Raw genomic sequence first — 20,196 nt, 5'->3', positions numbered from 1 at the left:
TAATTGTGATGTTGGGATCTCTGGGGGAAGAATTTAGATGAGCTAAAAGTGACTCATTTATTTGTCTGAAAAAACTTACCAGCATCCAGCATCTTGGGCTTCCAGCATTTGTCCCACATACTATGAAAGTGTCATTTACTTTCTGAAGGACGGTGATAAAATTATCACACTCGATTTGCTGGGGAAAAGAGACATAATTGAGACAAATATGGGAGGAACAAAGGCAGAGATAATTAATAGAGGGACGTGGAGAGAAGTGTACAGATGCATCAAAGGATTGAGAATTGTAAGAAAGAGAAGAAAAACTTGGACATCATAGAAAAAATATTAAAGAAAAAGTCGCACAAAAGGAAAAAAAAAAGACCACAGAAAGTCTAACAAGGGAGTGAAGCAAATAGAGGAGAGGAAGGTGGAATAGAGAAATTGATAAACAATGCAAGAGCACAACAAGAAAAACAGATTAAAAGGAAAAAAAAATGACTTGCTCAAAGAGAGAGACTGAAAACTTTCAATGCTCTGAACATTTTTGGCAGACAGCACACAGGAGGATTAGACCTGCAGTACAATGCTGCAATACTCCATATGCATCACTTATTCATTAAAGAGGAAATAGACTGCTATCCCAACAAGTTACTGGATGGAGCATGGAAATTAATGCCGAGCTCAACCTCAGGGGTATACTCTGGTTTCAGGCTACAGCTGTGCTTATACAAATTTAAGTTTGTTGTAGTGTCTACTTTTTTCTCTTGTATTTACATATTTAATAGAAAACAATCACTCCACAAATCCAAACGGGGATCTAGAGACAATGGAATTGCATCTATAAATCCAAAAACCAGAACCAGAGCTTGTGCAACCTTGTGTGGGTGGACATGTAGGTGGTTGGATAGGCGAGCATGTGGGCTGAGATTTTATTTATCTTTCTTTTTTTGAGTGTGCATGCATGTTTCTGTTCTTGAGAGAAATAGTTTGTGTTGGGGCATGTTTGGGCAATGACTTTCTGCTGCTCATGCTAAAATGTAGGACTGAAGTTAAAGTGAGTTAGCTGTATTGGCAAAGGTTTGGACAACTTAAGAGACATTTGCTATCCGGCAGAATAGCTAACACTTTTGTGCTGTTGTGGGCATGTTGGTTCTAATGGTGCATAACGCAATATTGCCTTCAAGTCCCATTTAGAGCCGTTGACATGATCCACTGAAGTCACTGTAACCAAAATCTTGCAGAAACCCTTTTTTAATTGTCTGATTTTTAGGTGTTGCAAGGCACAAAAAGCAAAAAAAATATATATATATTCTACAATCAAATGTTGAATTTCAGCGTAGTTGTCATATTTTTAAAATATGGTCCAAATCAAGTCCCCACTCTACCACAAAGATGTTATTTTTCTCAGAACTTACAAAGCTTCTCCAGAGTCACAAAGCAACATTACACAGCAGTTATTATGTGCTGAGGGGTTCTCAGTGGTATTAACTACAGATTTGTAAGAGTAGAACATTTCTCTCTAGCTGATCTCATCCTGAAGGGGACCCACTGAGATTTGATTGAGCTATTTAGACTCGTAGGATTAAAGATTTTCTTTTTTCTTCTTGTGTTAAAGCTGCAGTGTTATGATCAGCCTTTGGGAACTGGGTGTGCTGAGGTGAAAAAAGGGTCAAAAATTGGCTATACAGTCTGTCAAGTTCAGTGGGCTACTAACTACTCACTGCTAACTCCAGACTTCATTTTTTCACTTGAACCTGTGGCTATACGTGTGGCTGTACATTACTTAAAGATGTTGTCTTCTGTCCTTCCTTTTCAAATTGAAAGGATGACTGCTTTTACCGTATAAATCAGGACACAATTATTGTTCACCACTTTTTCCGGGTCCACTTTCAGATATACAAAAGTAATTGCATATGTTATGTTATGTTATGTTATGTTATGTTATGTTATGTTATTACTATCCATTATTATCACCATTATTAATGACTAAATAGCAGTTAGAAAATCTGTTTTGTGGCTCAAACTTTTGCACTAACTCCTGATGTTTGATTTTCTTGCTACTGAGCCATTGATGTCTGGTGAAATTAAAAGAGGAAAAAAATAAATTTTGTGACCACACATTACTTGTACTTACTGAAGTGTCCTGTTGTGATAAATCATGTTGTGATCTGTGATAAATCACAACAAATTGCAAAACATCATTGTAAATTTTTGTGGGATTTGTAGTTTTTTGGGGAACAATGTCATTGTGAAGCCTCTGTTTAATGGTATACCTCCTGTGTCCAAGTTTGTTAGACACATTAAGATACTTTTTTTTTTTCATTCATTTTTTTTATACTGTTTAGTCTAATTCAGGGTCGCAGGGGGTCTGGAGCTTATCCCGGCACTTAGCAGGCAGGGTACACCCTGGACAGGTTGCCAGTCAATTGCAGGGCCAACACTGAGACGGTGGGAGGAAGCCAGAGTACCCAGAGAGAACCCACACATACCCGAGAGAAAATGCAAACTCCACACATAAAGGCCACTGTTTAAAAGGTCACAGCAAGAATTGTTTTGAGCGCTAATTTGCCATAACTTTAATTTTGTCTGGGTCATGTAGCAAGCACGCGCTTTATTATAAAATAGTATCAAGTAATAGTGACCTACAGGGTGAGTCAGTACACACTAGCTGTGCATGACGCAGGTGCTGGATGACCAGCTCTGTAGACAGATTGTAGCTGTGATTAATAATGCAGCCTTGGGATGACACGACTATCACAATAAGTGGGGCTGCAGCCATGGCTGCCCTCCGGTTGTTATGGCTGTGATAAGGTCATTTTAAATGACTGTAGCGAAAAGTATTATGAGTGTACTGAAGGTTTTGCTGACTAAATGTTGTAATGAAGCTTATTTTCAATATCCTGATCTACTGGGGTGTATTTGTAATATACTGGTCTTAGAAGTATTGCAGGTCCATAACACAGCAGCTAGATTAGTCTGAAAACTACCCATATCCAACTGCTTGAGTCATCACAGCCAAGTAGAGAAGCTGCACAACCACCAGCTGGATGCTGTTAGAGATCATTTTGTTTTTAAATGAGGATAGGGCTCTTAATCTATCATGTAAACAGTCATATCAACTTGCAGTGTTTCTCTTGACTGGCAGGACAACATAGCTACTCTGGACCAGCACATTAGCTGTTCAGCTAGATTAGAAAGATCATATTGTAGAGCAATGTAGAAGTTATTTCAAGGGAGAACCACATAGTTGGATTATAAGACATCTAAAAACCTTACCCAGTTTCCCTGCAAAGTTCTATCTCGCTTGTATGCTTGTTAAATGTTATTTCATATCTTACAGATATTGTGCAGCAGTATATAGATGTTTTCTTTTTATCCCTTTTTAATTCTTGTTTGGTTATTTTTTATAATTTATACCTCTTTGTTGGGGTTATTTTTTTATTTTGGTCATTAGTCATCTATTTATAGCAATTCTATGTTTTGTGTTTTTTATTTTGTCTCTGTTTCCATTTTATCTGTGTTTTTGGGTTTTAAATCCATTGAATTTATATCACTTCATGTATGTGCCTTTTGGTTGTTTTTTGTTTCTTTTCTGGATAAATATTCTCAGAATAACTGAAGCAACTCTTGTCTGAACCAGATCCAAAGAGACCCAATCAGTAATCCATTATTGGGAATGATAAATGTATTGGGAGGAAATTTAAAGGAACACAGTAGCATTCTTCTAAAAGTCTTACTGTCACTTTTGTAAGGCTCCACAGATTCTCTCTCCATACTTTTCCTAACAAAAATCCAATAAGGCAAAAGACTACCAGGGGTGTTTCTCAGTTTCTAAGCACTAAAACATCTGAGACAATCCTACATTTATCTCACTTAGTGTTATTGTGGGTTGTAGGTCTCTATGCAGTCTATTTAGGTTATTCCCTCTAAAACTGCTCACTTAACTGTACATTGTTTGGTGTGCTGTTTTGGGGTGAAACTGCCTCCTGTGTAATATTACTTTATGTTAATTGCCACTTTTAGCATCTTCATTTATTATCATATTTGTATTACTTTAATTTTACTTTAACTTCTGATTCCTTAAAATTTCAAGCTAACCTAAAACAGGATAATGTAATAAAAACTGAACATTTCAGTAGGGTACAACATATGATGGTAAAGTAAAACAGCACAGTGTAGAAAGTATTGACGTGAGTGTTTTGCAGAAATGATGAGGGTTCTGACAGCGAGGATGACTCTCTACCTCGAGTGGTGTGGCCTTTGCCTTGCAGGTGTCAATAGCAGTCTGATCCGATGCCGCTGGGATCTGTGGGAGGAAGAGCTGTTTAGTTGGTGCAAAGTTATTTCTCACTGGCTCAGTATGAAAACACAATCCTCACAGATAGCATCCACTTTGATGGGTAAAACTCTTTCTTGGTTGCTCACAGTGTGATATAAAATCTAAACATTTATTGATCAACTCATTAGTGGCAGGCTGACACTATCTCAGATTATTTTTAACCCCCCCTTACAGAATTGCCATGAATTTGTTGTTGAACATACAAAAGAAGGGGAAGCAGTAAACAGAGGCATAAGTTGTCCAAAGGAGTCAAACATTTTTAGTTAACAGCTGAGCTATTTGGCCTTGAACCATTAAAATCTTGTCTGAAATCAGACTGGCTCAGTATGAAAACACAAGTAGAAGTAGATTACTGAGTTTTCTGACTTTTTCATTATAAATGTGCCTCTTCAGTTGTTGAATATTGATTAAAAACAAGATAAATAACATTTAAAAGAAGAAAAAAAAACAAAGCCTTTATTGCTCAGTTAAAAACAGCATTGGTTTGTTTTAACGGTTGCGTTCAGGAAGTGAAGCATATTTCTTTCCTTACTGCTATATCCCACTAAACAAAGCAGACCATAAATAACTCAACCTGACAAAGCATCACTTAAGTGTATTGAGAACTATAAGAGAGAAAAATGCACCAGCACATATCTAAACACTTCCACAATGCCAAAGACATCACTCACCTGTTTATCTACCTGTCATTTTGTCTGAGCAAAACCCAACACTAAGCCTGTGATCGTTCCAGAAAATGCATTGTGCACTCACTGGGCTGAAACAAGACATTTATAATCTCCTCAATTTGTTGGCCAGTCAGCACTGATGGTGTTGCCCACAGAGTGCAGTCTTGATTCTAACAATATTAGCTCAGTAAATTATGTTTCTTCTCTTGGAGAGATAAGTGCCTTTTTTTTTTTTTTTATGTATGCATGACCTAACTTCCACAATCTTCCCTGGATCTTGGTTGCTGTTCTGGGTCAGCAGTAGGCTGGCTATTATACATCTCCCTCTGCCCACAGTGGTTAACCGTGCTGCCCTCATATCATATTATTGCAGAGCTTGTGGCAGAAGGCAACAACAGAGAGATACATGCAAAATAGGTTTTTCATTTCATTATTAAATAAAAATTAAATAACAGCACAGCAGTCCATAAATCTGCCTATGTATGGGTCAAATCCAGCAGCAAAACATAATGAACATAACACACTATAGTGTAAGTCCTTTTAAAGCAAGCTAGTATAATATGCATTAAGTTGAGAGTCAATGAAAGACTAACATTTCACCATTTAACAGCTAAATATTGCGGACTAAAGACTGTTGTTATGACCTCAGAAAACAAATTGAAAATACATAGATAATATGAAAGTGTTGTACACTCCATATGCTGCTTTAACTGATCGATGTTTTGGTATGTTATACATGTCAAAATTAATAACCCATCTGACAATAGAAACATGCAGTCTGAGCAAAGGTTTTGTACTACGCATGTTAGTCCATATCTCTAAAAACATTAGCACAGTGGAAAATATTTTGTTTTTAGCTGTCCATGATTAGGGGACTAATGCCCCTTGCCACCCCTTCAGCTAGTCACATCATTACATCACTTCAAGGATTTCTTCTGATGCATATTAAAGCCCCACCAGTGTATCCTGATTTTCTGTGGGCTACAGGGACACAGTTTAATTTTACAAAAATAATAATGCATAAAGTTGTATTTTTCTTTCAGCAAACATATGTTTTAATATCACCAGCAAAGTTCTTGTTATTTGTATATGCTTTCTATAAACACATACTGGTATTTCTAAAGACTAACCAGAACTTAATAACTATGATAAAAGCAGGATTAGATCTATATATCCCAGCGGACTTTATAAAAAGATCTAACAACACTGATAAATATACAAGCAATGTTTAAGAATCCTACAGCAAATGTTTGGCTGGTGCCAAAGCTGTTGAAGCTGAGAGAACTGCTTCTAAGTTAGGCTCTGGCGAAGTCTGGCTCTTCATGGAATAAATCCACAAAGTGAGATGTTGGACTTCCACATCATTATGTGAGAAGATGTACTGTACACTGTGTCCTGCAGACACTGTCATTTTTAGCTTTCATCGTGAAATTGGAACATGTGACATTATTCGACCAACATAGACTTTAAATGTTCTGTTGTCAGATTAGGTCAGATCTGTGGTGAAAAGGTAATCATGCTTCACTGCTTGAGTGAGGAAATCAATCAACAAGCCTCCAGCAAATTAGAACAAGAGAGACAACAAATCAGTTTAGAACAGAAATGTTCATCAACCAATTAAAAAGGGAATGAAAATAAAGCCCAAAGGTGTGTCTTTTTTTATCCTATTTAAAATCAATTTAAACAATACCACAGTCATTCTCTAACTTCATCCTAGACATATTAATTATCTTGATCTGGCTCCCTCCCTTTCACTCTGATATTGTCAGTTTAAGATGATTTATTCTTTTTTATTATTTTTTAACTGAGTCAGGAAATCCTAATTGACTAAATATTTACTTGTAAATGAGCAGCTGTTCATCAAAGTAATGTAGAGAGAGGAAACATTGCCCTGGTTTTTACTTGCCTACAATCTTTAAGCTTAGCTGAATGCCTGCTGAGAAACAAACAAGTGAGTGGCATCGATCCACGTATCTAGTCCTCTACAAACAAGCCAATATGCTATTTTCCCAAGTTTGGATCAACAGTTTGTCTTCTTCTAGGTATTCTTTCAGGTCTAAGTTGGTCGCACTGCACCTAATGATGATGTATGTCCTGCTGAAATTTGCTCGTATCATATTTACCTCAAAGTATGTATTGTGCTGTCTGTTTCTCCATTTGTATTTATTTACTTTTATTCTTTTTAGTTTTTTTTAATGTTTCTTTTGGACCTTGCTGTTTTGATGTTTTTTGTAAAGCACTTTGAGTTGTTTTGTAGATGAAATGTGCTATAAAATAAACCTGCCTTGCCTTAAATCGAAGTACTTCAGCTGCCCAAAAGACATAGTTGAAAGTTTGGCTTAAAGGTGCATCGCTGTTGATTTTTAGGCCTTTAGTAATAAAATATCCCCCTGCATACTACTTTAGGCCCCTTTTGCAAGTTAATTTTAAGCATTTTAAGCTTGCCATCTCTTCACAGTACATTACATAAAATGGCAAGCAAAGCTTTCTATCAAAGCAGCCTTTCTTTCTCCTTAAGTAGCATTTGGGGCTTGTTAATCGGCAGATTTATCACTGGCATCAGATCTAAAATGACAACTCCTAGACATGATCTATTTCTCTTATTCCATTTGTAGGGGTGGTACTTTAAAGGATGGGAGTGTGAGGCATATTTAAGTGAACAAACAACATATCAATTTCAGTTTAAGGACTCCTGGTTGGTCTCACCTTTTACTTTTGTGAACAGTGGTTCCCAAAGTAAAATAACAAAGATCGCCAGGAGCCAAAAAACATATGATTACATTATGCTGGTATGGATCAACAGAATTAGTAAAAAAAAAAAAAAAATTTACCTTCAGGTCACGAACCCCTCGATCTGTGAATGTCAACACGTAGATTATTGACTGTCCACCTACATAAAGTGTGTCACTCCCTTCCTGGTGGTACATGCTGATGTAGTTCTCAGGTTTGTTGAAGTGGAACCTGGAGGGCTCTGAGTGTGAGAACAAAAGGGATTAGACAAGAGCTTTGCTGGTGGACATGAGCTGGTCTGTTTTTATGATTAAAATTATCTTGCAGAATAAAGCGAACTGAAGAAACAAGAGCAAAAGCAACCATCAATCCTAGTTTGATGACATAACACTAGTTCTGCCACTAATACATCACACAAAATCAGAGATTATTTTTAATCATTAAAAGCTACTTTTAAATCTCAAGAAGTCAATCACAGGAAAGAGCTCTGTTTGTGTACTGTTATCAAAAGATTCATGACGTAGATGTTAAATAAAATAACAAAAGATTATTGCACGCAAAAAAATCGAGTTGTTGAAAGTTATTTAAAAAGATGATCCAGATTTTGCCAGCCTAAGCTCCTCCAACAGGTTGAATCAGTCTAGAAGTCCTCATGGCAAAGAGCCAAACCGCCGGTTTTTAATCTTCATTTAATCTCTCAGCACTATTGGAAGCAACTCAATGTGTCCTGGCAATGAACTGGTTTAATATTCTGATACACTTCCTCTAGCTTTATTGCCCTTTCTGGTTTTATGTCAAATAGAGAAGCTTTACAGAGCCCAGCGTGGGTGCTACAGGAAAAGGGCATGTGGTAAAAGAATATTATCACTGAAATAATCACATGAGCAAATCCAATCAGAGTCTCTGTCACTGCAGACACCTCCACAAAGCTCTGAAGTACAGTTGGGCATCTCTGAATCACACATCAAATTAGTCTCACACATACCTACACTGCAACTGTCCCTCTGTTAGGAAATATATTAAAATCACTGTTACTCTTTAAAAATATGATTACACATACTCAGAATTTGCACTAAAAGATATTGAGAAATGTGACCACCTAATGATGAATACTCAGTGACTAAGACTGTCTTATAAAAATCATAACTATACATGAAAGCCTTTGCAAACCTGCCAGCTATTGTATTTTGTTTGCTTTTCTATCCACAAGCTCAGTTCTCATTTTCTTTTCCCAAGAGATGTTTCAGAAAACTCTCTTTTGAAAGCTCAGAGGCAACCATACCTCTAAAGTCCTCCTAGAGATAAAATTTCCCTCTCATCCCTGAAGTAAAAAAGGACATCAAATCTGACAGCAAAAACCAGGATGCTGTCCTGGTGATACAGGTTGCTAGCCAACCAACTATGTTTCTATGGAAACAGAAGCCTTTCTTGTTGGTGGAAATCTAATTGATGAAGCTTGTTCTTCACAGGGAAATGAGAAATGCACAAGGAAGTCCAATGCAGCTGTTAGCTGAGGGCAACATTTTGTCATGATCAAGCCAACAGGTTCATATGAATACTTGCTTTGGCAGTAATGGGCAGAGTATTACTGATTCGATTCTATTTTTTCTTTCAGTCAGACTTACTGAATGCTTAATGACAATCAGAAAAATAAAATAGCTAGTTCACATAAAGATAATGCCCTATTAGACACTCTAATACTAACGAATTAACCCTAAAGTCATCCAGCAGTTAGAACCTGTTAAATTCACATTACAAAGGTTTGAGTTTGTCTAATCTAACCTGGGTAAAACCCAACAAAAATGTGAATGTGAGACCTTCCTACTCAAATACCAGGATGACGCTGACACTACCACAGCTCTGTAAGAACCCATTCATTTACAGCACAGCAGAAAGGTGTTTTCTTTTATGGTAAGATTTGACCGTGTGCACTATATCTTTCCTATTTATTTACGTTGTTTTGACCACTGAAAACAACAGGTAGCCTTGGTCTAAAAACCTCTAAAGAAAGCAGAAATTGATTTGTTTGCAGTCAGAAACTGAACAAAGGTCTCTGCATTTGTTCCACTCAGCTGCAGTGTTTTCCTAGTGGTAAAGTGTGACAACCTGAGAATAACATCTGAAAAAGTTGTTTCAGATGTTATTTCTGAGATTTGTTTACATAAAAAAATAAAAAAAAAGAAAGAAAAAAGCTTCTGAATACTGAAAAACAGCAGGGGCTCAGTCAATCAGTCTTTAAGCTTTCGACATTTTTCTGTTTGGTACTATCACATCAAACATAAGCTGCTACTTGCATGCAGTTTTTCTTTTGAAGATGGACCTCGTGGTCCTGACTTCAAACATTTCATTTTCCTCTCCATGCCTTGCTTCTTTCTCTGTGTTTTGGCTTTTTTCTCTGCACCTTTGTTTTCCTGTTTTGCATATATTTGCCTGGTGATTTCATTGCCCTTCTCAAACATGCACACTAAGAGAACAAAATATGAACAATAAAATATGACTGACATTCATTTTTCATCTATTCAGTTCCTAATCCAAACCTTAATCCTAAAGTAAGTCTGCTAAAAAATATGAATACAAGCACAAGTTTTTTTGTCTGTTTTTTAATCCTGAACAAATGAGCATTTTATAGGCTTTGGTGTTGCTTCATGATTAATATTTTACGCAAACACATGGTACTTATGAATATATGTAATATGAACGGTGGCTCTCATAGCAACAACGCCCACAGAGATTTATCATCTTAATGTGTGAGTCGCCTCAGCTCTGTGGGGCTTTTTAGCATAACCCAGCAAGCTGACTTTTGGCTGTACAGTAAGGCCTTTCATTTTACTGATCTGATTCTGTCACATGTCACTCTATTTTCAGCAGCAATGAGCTATTCACAAAGAAAAAGAGCTCTAATAAGCCACACAAACATGACCAGCTTAGCACCAAAAAAGCACTCAGACAAAATATAGCAGCTGGATGGTGAGCATAATGTAGTGTTTAGCTGCTCTGGAGTCACTTACATTTCTCAAGGGATGATGAACAAAACAGAAGTAAAAGTAGAGAAGCTGAACATCAGTTCATTGAGTGGGCAGAAACACGACTAAATGCTTTATGTTGTTTTAAATGCTTGGTGGGAGACTGTTATCATAGCAGCTCAAGCAGTTTTCATGGTTATTTATTATTGATTATAAGTCTATTTCTCATCTCTTCCTTATTTGTTTTTGTGTCATATTGAAGTCTTCAGAAACTCCACATCCTAATTAATGCATTTTATAAATTCAGGGTGACTTAATTGTCTTTATTATTTGCTGAAATGATGCCTCAGTTTTTGATGCTGATTCTTTTTCATGACATCATATTGAAAGTTGTGTAATGTAATTTAGTCTTATTAATAAGTATGTTCATTTTAAACCACAGTTTTAGAATTTATTGTACCAGCATTTAGAGTTCTGGTTTCATCCCGAGAGTGTATATTCTACAGCTGAATGCAATCTAAGCAATTATGGCAGGTGTGTTCTCAATCATATTAATTTAAATCACAGATATGATTTATTGATGGTACACTTTTAAAATTGTCCATGAACCCTGTTTTGGCAAAGACATTTTAGACTGAGAGCTTATCAGGGATTTTTCAACTTTGTGTGCGTTTTGTCTGGAATTCCATTACAACACATTTGATTCCTATGACATGCACGTCCGGGAACGTCATCTTTTGCGCTTCCTACGGTGCTCATCCACGGGTAGAGGAGGGATACAGATACAGATAACTTGACACACAGCCCCCCATCTCTATTGATTGCTGAATATATTAGATGTCTGTGTGCGGGTAAAAGGCGTGAGCGGAATAAATAACAAGGAGATGGATTGGAATTTTCCATTCAAAGCTCTCTCCTCATTGTCTCCTTTTCTGCCTGTATGTGTGCAGTACGTGGCCATGATTGTATTTTATTTTATTTTTAGGGCTGTAAAGCAGCTTTCTTTTTCATTGAGCCGTTCTTCTCTGCTGCAGTGTGAAGCAGCAGCTGTGTGTCCCGCATTGCAGCTCCGCAAGGATGCGGGAGCCACAATGACTGTGCCAACCTCCAGAGTCATATTTCAAAATAATGATGCTTTTCAGCAATGAATGACCGCCCTTTTTAAAAAGCACAACCTTTCCGGGGCAAAATTAATAAATAAATAAATACAATTAAATTAAATAAAAGAAATGAAATGAAAATAAAAGAAAAGAAAAGCCGCCATGATGCTCCTCTTGCCAGAGGAAAGGACGCTTTAAAGCGCCTCTGGCTTTATTCCTTTCAGTGCGCCTGGAAAATTTGACAATATAGAAAGACTAACTGGAGCCTGTGCGACCTAGACACGAGCAAATCGTGAACTTGAACAGGACTGAGATAAACAGGACATACAAGTTGCAAAATACAACCAACAAAAAGCTACAAGTTGCAAAATACAAATGTATGACAGTATGCACACACAGAAACCAGCTTAAAATTAATACAGAGCAATAAAACTGACGAGGAAACCACTCAAGTCACTTATTTTTTGTTGCTAACAAAAATGAGATAATACACGAAATTTATTTTACTGCACATTCTACATCCTGTTAACGTTTGAACATGTGTGCAAGGCCAGTGGTGGAGCGCCAAATTAATAACCTGGCTGGTGGGGGAGGGCGTTTTGGGGAGATTAATCCAGATGTACCCCTTTATTTAGGCCTTATAGTTATTCTATGTGGCTTTATTGGCAAGAGAACAACAGCAGCTTATTTTACCCTTTGATGCTCCCCTTAGTCATTCACTCATTTTTCCATCCCTTCAACCGTTCATCCATTCATACACTCATCTCCCAGCTAGCACAGCGAATATATTGACAAAACACGAATGACGACACAAATACTAAAATTGACTGAATAAATAAATCCGGGAATACGGCAACTTACCGTGCACAACAAATTTGAGCCGAGGTGACTTTCCAGAAATAACCGTGACAAAAATCGACATTAATATGAAAAAATTCATCTTTCTTGTGGCTCTGCTGATCAAAATCGCCTTTGTATTTACTAGATTGAAGCTCTCCGCCAAATCCCTCTCCTTTCTTGATGGAGTCTTCGAGGTCCCTTCTCCAGATCTGCCGCGTCCCCGAACTGTGCCAGCCTCTGCTGGTCCCAATCCTATCCTGTCCGTCTGCTTTGCCGGCAATCCAGTTTGGTAAAGTCGGGGTGTCAGGCTCCACCTCGGAAACAAAAGGCAGGGGGTGTGTAGCTAATCAGCAGGGGCGCAGAAATGAAAAGTGGGACAGCAAAAATGATCACAAACCTTTTAGTTTAATCTACAATTACTGGTTTGTGGCGCATCACACGTCATACCTGTTGCTGATAAAGATGATTTTCACTGATAAGTTTGCACCTGAGCTTAATTGGACCGGATCTTATATTACCTTTTTCTATAGCCATCTTCTGACAATTTTAACCTCGTCAAGTTTGAAGATGTTTTCTGTTTCCCCTTAGAGTCAGAGCAGATGAGATTCACATTAAATTATAAAATTACAAATTTTAAAATGATTGTTTCAGGGTTGCTATCCCCCCTAACACCAACTACCAATAGTGATATTGCCTCAGTCACAATCTCCTCTGTAATGTCTAATCAATAAATGTCAATAGTGCTTGAAAAGGACTGAATCAGCAGTTTGACTCTGCTGCACTTGCATTTGTGAAATAAATTGACTCAAATGTGAAGAACAGAAGAAATTTGAATGGTGAATGATTGTTAGTGGAAGTAATGAAATGGATTTTTTCATCTTCATCAAACTGATCTCAGTAAACACCATCCAAAGCATCATCTGGGCTTTTTGGAGAACTCGCTCAGTACTGGTCTCCCAGAGAAGAAAAATCAACAGCAAAACAGCATGACAAACAGAGAGGCACTTTAGTTTTCTTCCAATTCATAAAGCACAACATGACGCACATACACAGATAGATCTGTGAATGAGATCTATCTGGGTATCGGGTGGGGAGTGGGGTCGCTTTTTAAACCTGTTTCAAAAGCTTTAATTTTCTCTGCATGTTGCCCCTTAAATCAGTACCTCTGACCTTAGTCAGCAATGTATAACAAGTCAAAGTCAAAGTCTGTTTTACTGCCAATTCTACAGCATGTACAGGACAAAGAGAGAATTGAAATTACTGTTCTCTCAAACCTAGGTAAATTAAATAAAAAATAAACAAAACAAACAAAACAAGTACCATCAACCTAAGTAAATAAAACACAGTAAGAAATTGACAAGACAAATTCAGTGCAATATACAGCATGTTTATGGTTATAGTGCAAAAAAAGAAGATTGAGTTAGCTCATGGCCTGATTAGAAGACTTGATTAAAGTGGCTGTGTGCTTGTTCCTGAAGGTGTCAACCTGAAGGTGTAACAGTTCAAGTGTTGGTGGACAAAGCTGTCTCTCAGTCTGCTGGTCCTGGCCTGCAGGCTCGGCAGGCTTCTACCTGATGGCAGCAGGCTGAAGAAACTGTGTGATGGGTGGGTGGGGTCTCTCGCGATGCAGAGGGCTTTACGGGTGAGGTGAGAGGTGTAAATGTCTTGCAGGGAGGGGAGAGAGGGACCGGTGATCTTCTCAGCTGCTCTCACGATGCGTTGGAAGGTCTTCCTGCAGGACGTGGAGCAGGGGAAGTTAAGCAGGTCATTTAACAGAGAGGTGGAGCTGTCACAGGTCTGCAGTGGGGACTTGTAGTCCATGATGGTCCGTATCACACTGTGATGCACCTGTCAGGATATTCTCAATGGTGCCTCTGTAGAAGGTGCAAGAACTGAACTTTCCTCAGTTTGCAGGGGAACTAGAGGCACTGGTTGGCTTTCTTAAGTAATGATGTGGTGTTGATGGTCCAGGAAAGGTCCTCTGTGATATGAACATCCAGGAACTTGGTACTGCTCACTCTCTCCACCACAGCACCATTGATGGTCAGAGATGCATGCTGGGGGTGTGCTTTAATGAAGTCCACAACAATGTTCGTCGTCATCTCCATGTTCAGAGAGACATTGTTGTGCTCACATCACAAGGCCAGGCGGTTCACCTTGCTGAACCTGAACTGCTGGTGGTCTCCCAGTCAGGATGTCCAGCAGCCAGTTGCACAGTGAGGTGTTAATTCCCAGCTGGTCCAGTTTCAGAATGAGCTGTTGGGGGATGATTGTGTTGAATGTCGAACTGAAGTTTATGAACAGCAATCTGACGTTCGAGTCTTTTGTGTCCAGATGTGTGAGGACTGTGTGAAGGACAGTGGAGATGGCATTGTCGGTCGAGTGGTTGGACCGATATGGAAAGTGGAAGGGGTCCAGGGAGGGTGGGGGGGACAGACTTTATGTGTTTCAACACTAGCCGCTCAAAAACTTTATAAGAATGGGAGTGTGGACTACCAGACGTAGTCACTGGGACAGGAGGGTGACGTCTTATTATGGGCAGGGATGATGGTGGTGGTTTTGAGGCACGTGGGGACGACAGCCTGGCTCAGCGAGATGTTGAAGATGTCTGTGAAGACATGCTTGAGCTCCCTGACACAGTCCCTCAGCACAATAGATATGTTATCAGGACCAGAAGCTTTGTGAGCATTGAGCCTGCTGAATGTCCTCCTCACAGTGTCTGGGGAGAGTGTCAACATCTGTTCGCCCGGAGGGGGTGGAGACTTCTGTGCAGGTGTGCTGTTGTGTGCCTCAAAACAAGTGGAGAAGTTATTCAGGTCATTTAGCAAAGAGATGGAGCTGTCACAGGTCTGCAGTGGGGACTTGTAGTCAGTAATGGTCTGTATCCTTCGCCACAGGCTCTGTGTGTTTGCTGTTGCTGAAGCGATGAACTATCCTCCTGAAGTACTGCTTCTGTGCCTCTCTGATGCTGCGTGACAGGTTTACCCCTCAGTAATGTATGAGCAAACTCATTTAAAACTTTTTGTTGGCCTGTTGTTTCTGGGTGAGTTTCTTTTCCCAGCTTGAGACCATAATCATTTCATAGCTGTGCAAAGGTTTAATTTTTTTACATTTCTCTTTCAATGAGACTATATGAATTGTCTGTCAAGTCACTTCACATTAACTATTGAGCTATTCAAGCATCAAAAACACAGCAAACTCAAAGGATGTTTATAGAAACACAAAGCTTAGCAGAGATCCATGCTTTCCTGGCAGTAGATGAAGACGTAAAGGGTGACTTTTGTTTGTTTTGTTTTTACAGTACTGTGCCATTATAGATAAACTCATGCATACCTTTATCAACCTATCTGAGCTACAATGAATACATTTATTGAATATAACTGGTCTCATTGGTTCTCTGCTTCAGTACATCTGGTTAACAGCAGTATGACATCATTTAAAATGTGATTAAACCTCCATGTGCCCATTTCATAGAAGCCATCCCACAACAGTGATGTTATTTTGTTCTCTGTATGTCACTTTCTGTTGCATTGTTAGCCACTAGATGGCAGCAAAAGCAGAGATTTCCCATCTTTGTTTAATTTTTTAAGCTTTTCATTTTTGCTGCTTGATGAATAATTATGAACATGTTGTTGTCTCCATCTGCAGTTCAATGCACTGATTAACTCTCTCCATACGATTGGTGAACTCACCCGATCGGCCACAGATTTGTTAGGTTGCTACTTTTAAAAGAAAGCAATAATTTATATTGAAATATTTATTAACTTCTTTGTTTTGCATGAGATGACTGCACAATATCACATAAATACTCCATGTATGTATATTATTCCACAAGGTATATAACAGTAAAGAAGACATTTTAATAGGTCAATAAACAAAATTGAGATCATGAGGTTTATAAAACATTTCAACCCATCTCCCATATCACTCGTTCAAGTACTACTCTATTTATTATAGTGCAGAAGGAATAAATACAACAGGGTATTTGCAATGGATAAACTTCCAAAGCAAAGCCGTTGCAAGACAGATTTTATTTAATGTGAGACTATAAATTAACCCATTACATAACTTGATTGGAAGATATTTTCCTTTATTGTAATGATAATGGATGAGGCAGTAGGCATTAAGTACAAATGAAACTCATCAAGAACATGCTGTACATATGTGAATGTGCTTTATTATAATAACCTCGTAATGCATCCTCTTTCATCAGTAGGGACTAATTCTTAAAACTAACATGATTTAGTTCTGAAACACACAAAGATATCTGCAGCTTTTTTAATGGGTGGGTGTAACTGTGGTTTTAGCACCACTTGCAGGTTTAAAGTGGTGTACATCAGTCCACTGGAGGATAGGAAAAGGGAATAGGAACTTATTTTTTACTATTTATTACCTTGATATCACAGGAATAAAAAAATGAAAAATGTTAGAAATCATTGTGAGAATCAACCTTTTATTATCCCTTGAGAAGTTCATAGCAATGGTATGGTAGTGTGTACCAGTTCGAGACATATTGCTCTAGATATATCTTAAGAGTTAGATGTCCTCGGTACACTCACTGTTATTAAAGCCTAAATCCACTGGGATTCCTTGATTTTTTTCCTATACAAAGTCATTCATATTTACAATTGTGTGTGATAACTGGATAAAGCAAAACCTTGGAATAAGACTAAATGAATTGCCTATGGTGAACCCAAATACCTACTTTAAGAAAAACAAAACTTTTGCACACAAACAGTGACAACAAATGTCTATTTCAAGGCTGTTTAAGTAGCCAGCAATGTTCACAGTGTTATTCAAGAAACAAACTTCAGTAGTGTTTTATTTACTTGAATAATTAAATTCTATACTTGTGTTGATTTTCAGCCCTTTTGGCTTGTGACAATTTCGAAATGTCTCTTAATGAAAAACTGAAAAGACATTCAATGTTCAAATAAATACATGAATAAACCTGGAGAGTCTGGAAAGCTCTTTGTGTGGTAAAGGACACACTTTCAGACACCCTTGAACTCCTGGACTTCGTGCAGTACTGCATTAAAAACAGGCCGGATCTTGTGATAGTATTTATTTCATGGACTCTGGGACACTTCCAGAAATCATTGTCTGTAAACACAGTTTGATGTGTCATCCACACATGCTGGTTAAAACTGTGTCATGCACAGAAGAAGCCATATGTGAACATGACCCTGCCATCTTGCCCACATCAAAGCTCATTTGAAATGAACTGAGGGAAAATGAAAAATTGCTATGTGGTCAGAAAATCAAAATCTGAAACTTTCTTTGTAAACTGATTCTGCTTCTCCAGACCAAAGATGTGAGGGACGATGCAGCCTGCTAATAGTTCAAAAGCATCCATGCACACGTCGTTTTCAGAACAGGCCTTGCATACTTCAGAAAGATAGTGTTTAACCACATAATGCATCTATTGTTATAACAGCATGGCTTCACAGGAGAAGTCCAGGTCTGGTTTGCCTGTAGTTTATGCATTTTATCAACTTTGAACCTTAACACGAAACTTTAAATAAAACATAGTAGACATTGGACTCTTGAGCTGACAAGACCCCAAATCAAACGAAATGGGACAATGTTTTTCTCCTGTAATTCAAGCTGGCCTTCTCAGACTATTGTTAAAAGAATGCAGGATGAAACATGGAGGAAAAAATGGACCTGTTCCAACTTTTCTGAGATGTGTTGCTGTTATCAAAACAGGTTAATATTTTTAATAAGACATTAAATATCTCACTGTTTTCACGGTAAGTTCCATTGTGAATTAAATACTGGTTTATATGATTAGAAAATAATAACATTGTGGATTTTATGTGCTTTTTACAAAGCATTCCACTTTTTTCAAAATTTTGGTTATATGTGCTTTTGGTAACTCTATTCATTAATTTAGTCACTATCTTATTGTCAGTTTAACTTATGTAAAGATTAAGATGTGGTTTAATAACAAAAAAGAGTATTTAATTTATCATTTTCTCAGAATAATTGTGGTTTGTTCTCAGTATAATAAAATTAATATATAATAATAATAATAATAATAATAATAATATATATATATATATATATATATATATAAGCAGCAATAGTGATTAAGAAGTGTGATTGGCCCCATTGGTTGCTCGACTACTTATTTTTTTAATGAAATTATATAAAATTAAATTCTTAATTACATTAAATTCTTTTAATTAATGTCAAATGCTTTTAACTGCTATTTCTTCTCTAAATAAGAATATCAGCTGACTGCATAAAGACCCTTTGTAGCACTAAGTGTTTTTGTGTGTTTTTTTTTTTTTTGTCTGTGTTTTTTTTTTCTGATTGAAAATGCAAAGACATGCCCACTTATCCCTGTACTTTGGCCAGAGAACTCATCTTTTCACTCACTTTTTGAAGTGAGTGAATCTCTCTGATGAAAAGCTGCATTGTTACACAAAAAAGGACCTTTCAAACTGAGCCAAAAAGCAGACAAAACTGTAAGGGAGACTGTCAAGGCTAGCAGCCATCTGGAGTATCTACCCAAGAAAAATTATCAAGAAAAAGATGCTTTCTTAATAGGATTTTACCTCTTTTAAAGTTGGGTCAAACAGTGCAAGTAATAAACAGATAAATAATAATAACTAGAGTGGAGCCATGTTACTTTAATTATTCTAATTAATTTTAGCCTTTAGTGTATTTGAGGTGATCTGATTAATAAAGGTGTGTCCCCATCACTCTTAAAAACAGTGTCAACATGATGCTTTCAGTATAAATATAAAATATTTCTGCTGCTGTAAAATTATCCTATTTTCACTAGTGAAACAGAGGTGGAGCCTGAAACTAACCTAAAAGCAGATGTGAAGAGACCGTAATAGTCTAAGGGGTGTGTGTATGCCAGTCAAGGGGTGAGTGAATGGCTTATAAACACCCCTTTAATCTGTTCCTTTGGGTTTTTGTCCAATGGGAGCAATAGTTGTATTAAAATAGATAATATTACAGGCCAAGCTGGGCCGGAGGATAGCACCAGCCAGACAGACCTATATAACAGATTGAGACATGCAGAGGTAATCCAAAAGGGTTTAAATCTCTGCTCATACACGTGATTATCATTTTTCCCTCCTCTCTTTTCTGGGTTATTCTGGGCTACTGCATGAGATGGACAAAATCACTTGGTATGCAGTGAATTCACTCACGCAGTGAGAGTTTTGCTTTGTTTTTTTGTTTGTTTTTTTCACCTAGAAAGGTAAAATGAGTGCAAATCATTGCTTAACATTCATCTTATGAAACTAAAAATGCAATTGTCTTTACTGAGTCAGCACTGGGGGATGTGCAGTGAAGGAAAGATAAAACCAGCAAATGTCTTAAGAGATTAATTGTATTTCAATCAGGGTACATATGGTTCTGGGGGGCATTCAGTCACTGTGGTTTTACTTTGCACACATAATCCTTTGTCTTCACAGAAAAAAATGAAGGTTATTGCGTGGCTGGCTGCCAACTGTAGCTTTGTTTCCTCACTAACGGACAAGATGGCCAGTCTGTTGTCTTAAATTGAGTCACATAGGTCCCTCATTAACCTGCTTTAGTTATGCATTTAACTA

General features: G+C 37.6%; 1 protein-coding gene across 2 annotated transcripts in view; it reads right to left on the bottom strand.

Moving 5' to 3' along the window:
• The window catches only part of si:ch211-113g11.6 (uncharacterized protein LOC559008 homolog), a 34,694-nt gene extending 21,711 nt beyond the window's left edge, over positions 1–12,983 (bottom strand). The window contains exons 1-4 of one of the 2 annotated variants that reach the window (XM_041988030.1): positions 12,644–12,983; positions 7,821–7,960; positions 4,226–4,288; positions 80–178 (exon numbers count right to left, since the gene is read on the bottom strand). In XM_041988030.1, the coding sequence (XP_041843964.1) occupies positions 80–178; positions 4,226–4,288; positions 7,821–7,960; positions 12,644–12,722 (381 nt within the window). In that variant the 5' untranslated portion in view covers positions 12,723–12,983. Of the gene's footprint in view, positions 1–79; positions 179–4,225; positions 4,289–7,820; positions 7,961–8,889; positions 8,994–12,643 lie in introns of those variants that run through there. The other variant, XM_041988031.1, reaches the window with a different exon arrangement.
• Positions 12,984–20,196: the final 7,213 nt, after the last annotated feature.

This window comes from Melanotaenia boesemani, chromosome 6, assembly GCF_017639745.1.
Source record: "Melanotaenia boesemani isolate fMelBoe1 chromosome 6, fMelBoe1.pri, whole genome shotgun sequence".
Lineage (NCBI taxonomy): Eukaryota > Metazoa > Chordata > Actinopteri > Atheriniformes > Melanotaeniidae > Melanotaenia > Melanotaenia boesemani.
This window is presented reverse-complemented; position numbering and strand designations above follow the sequence as displayed.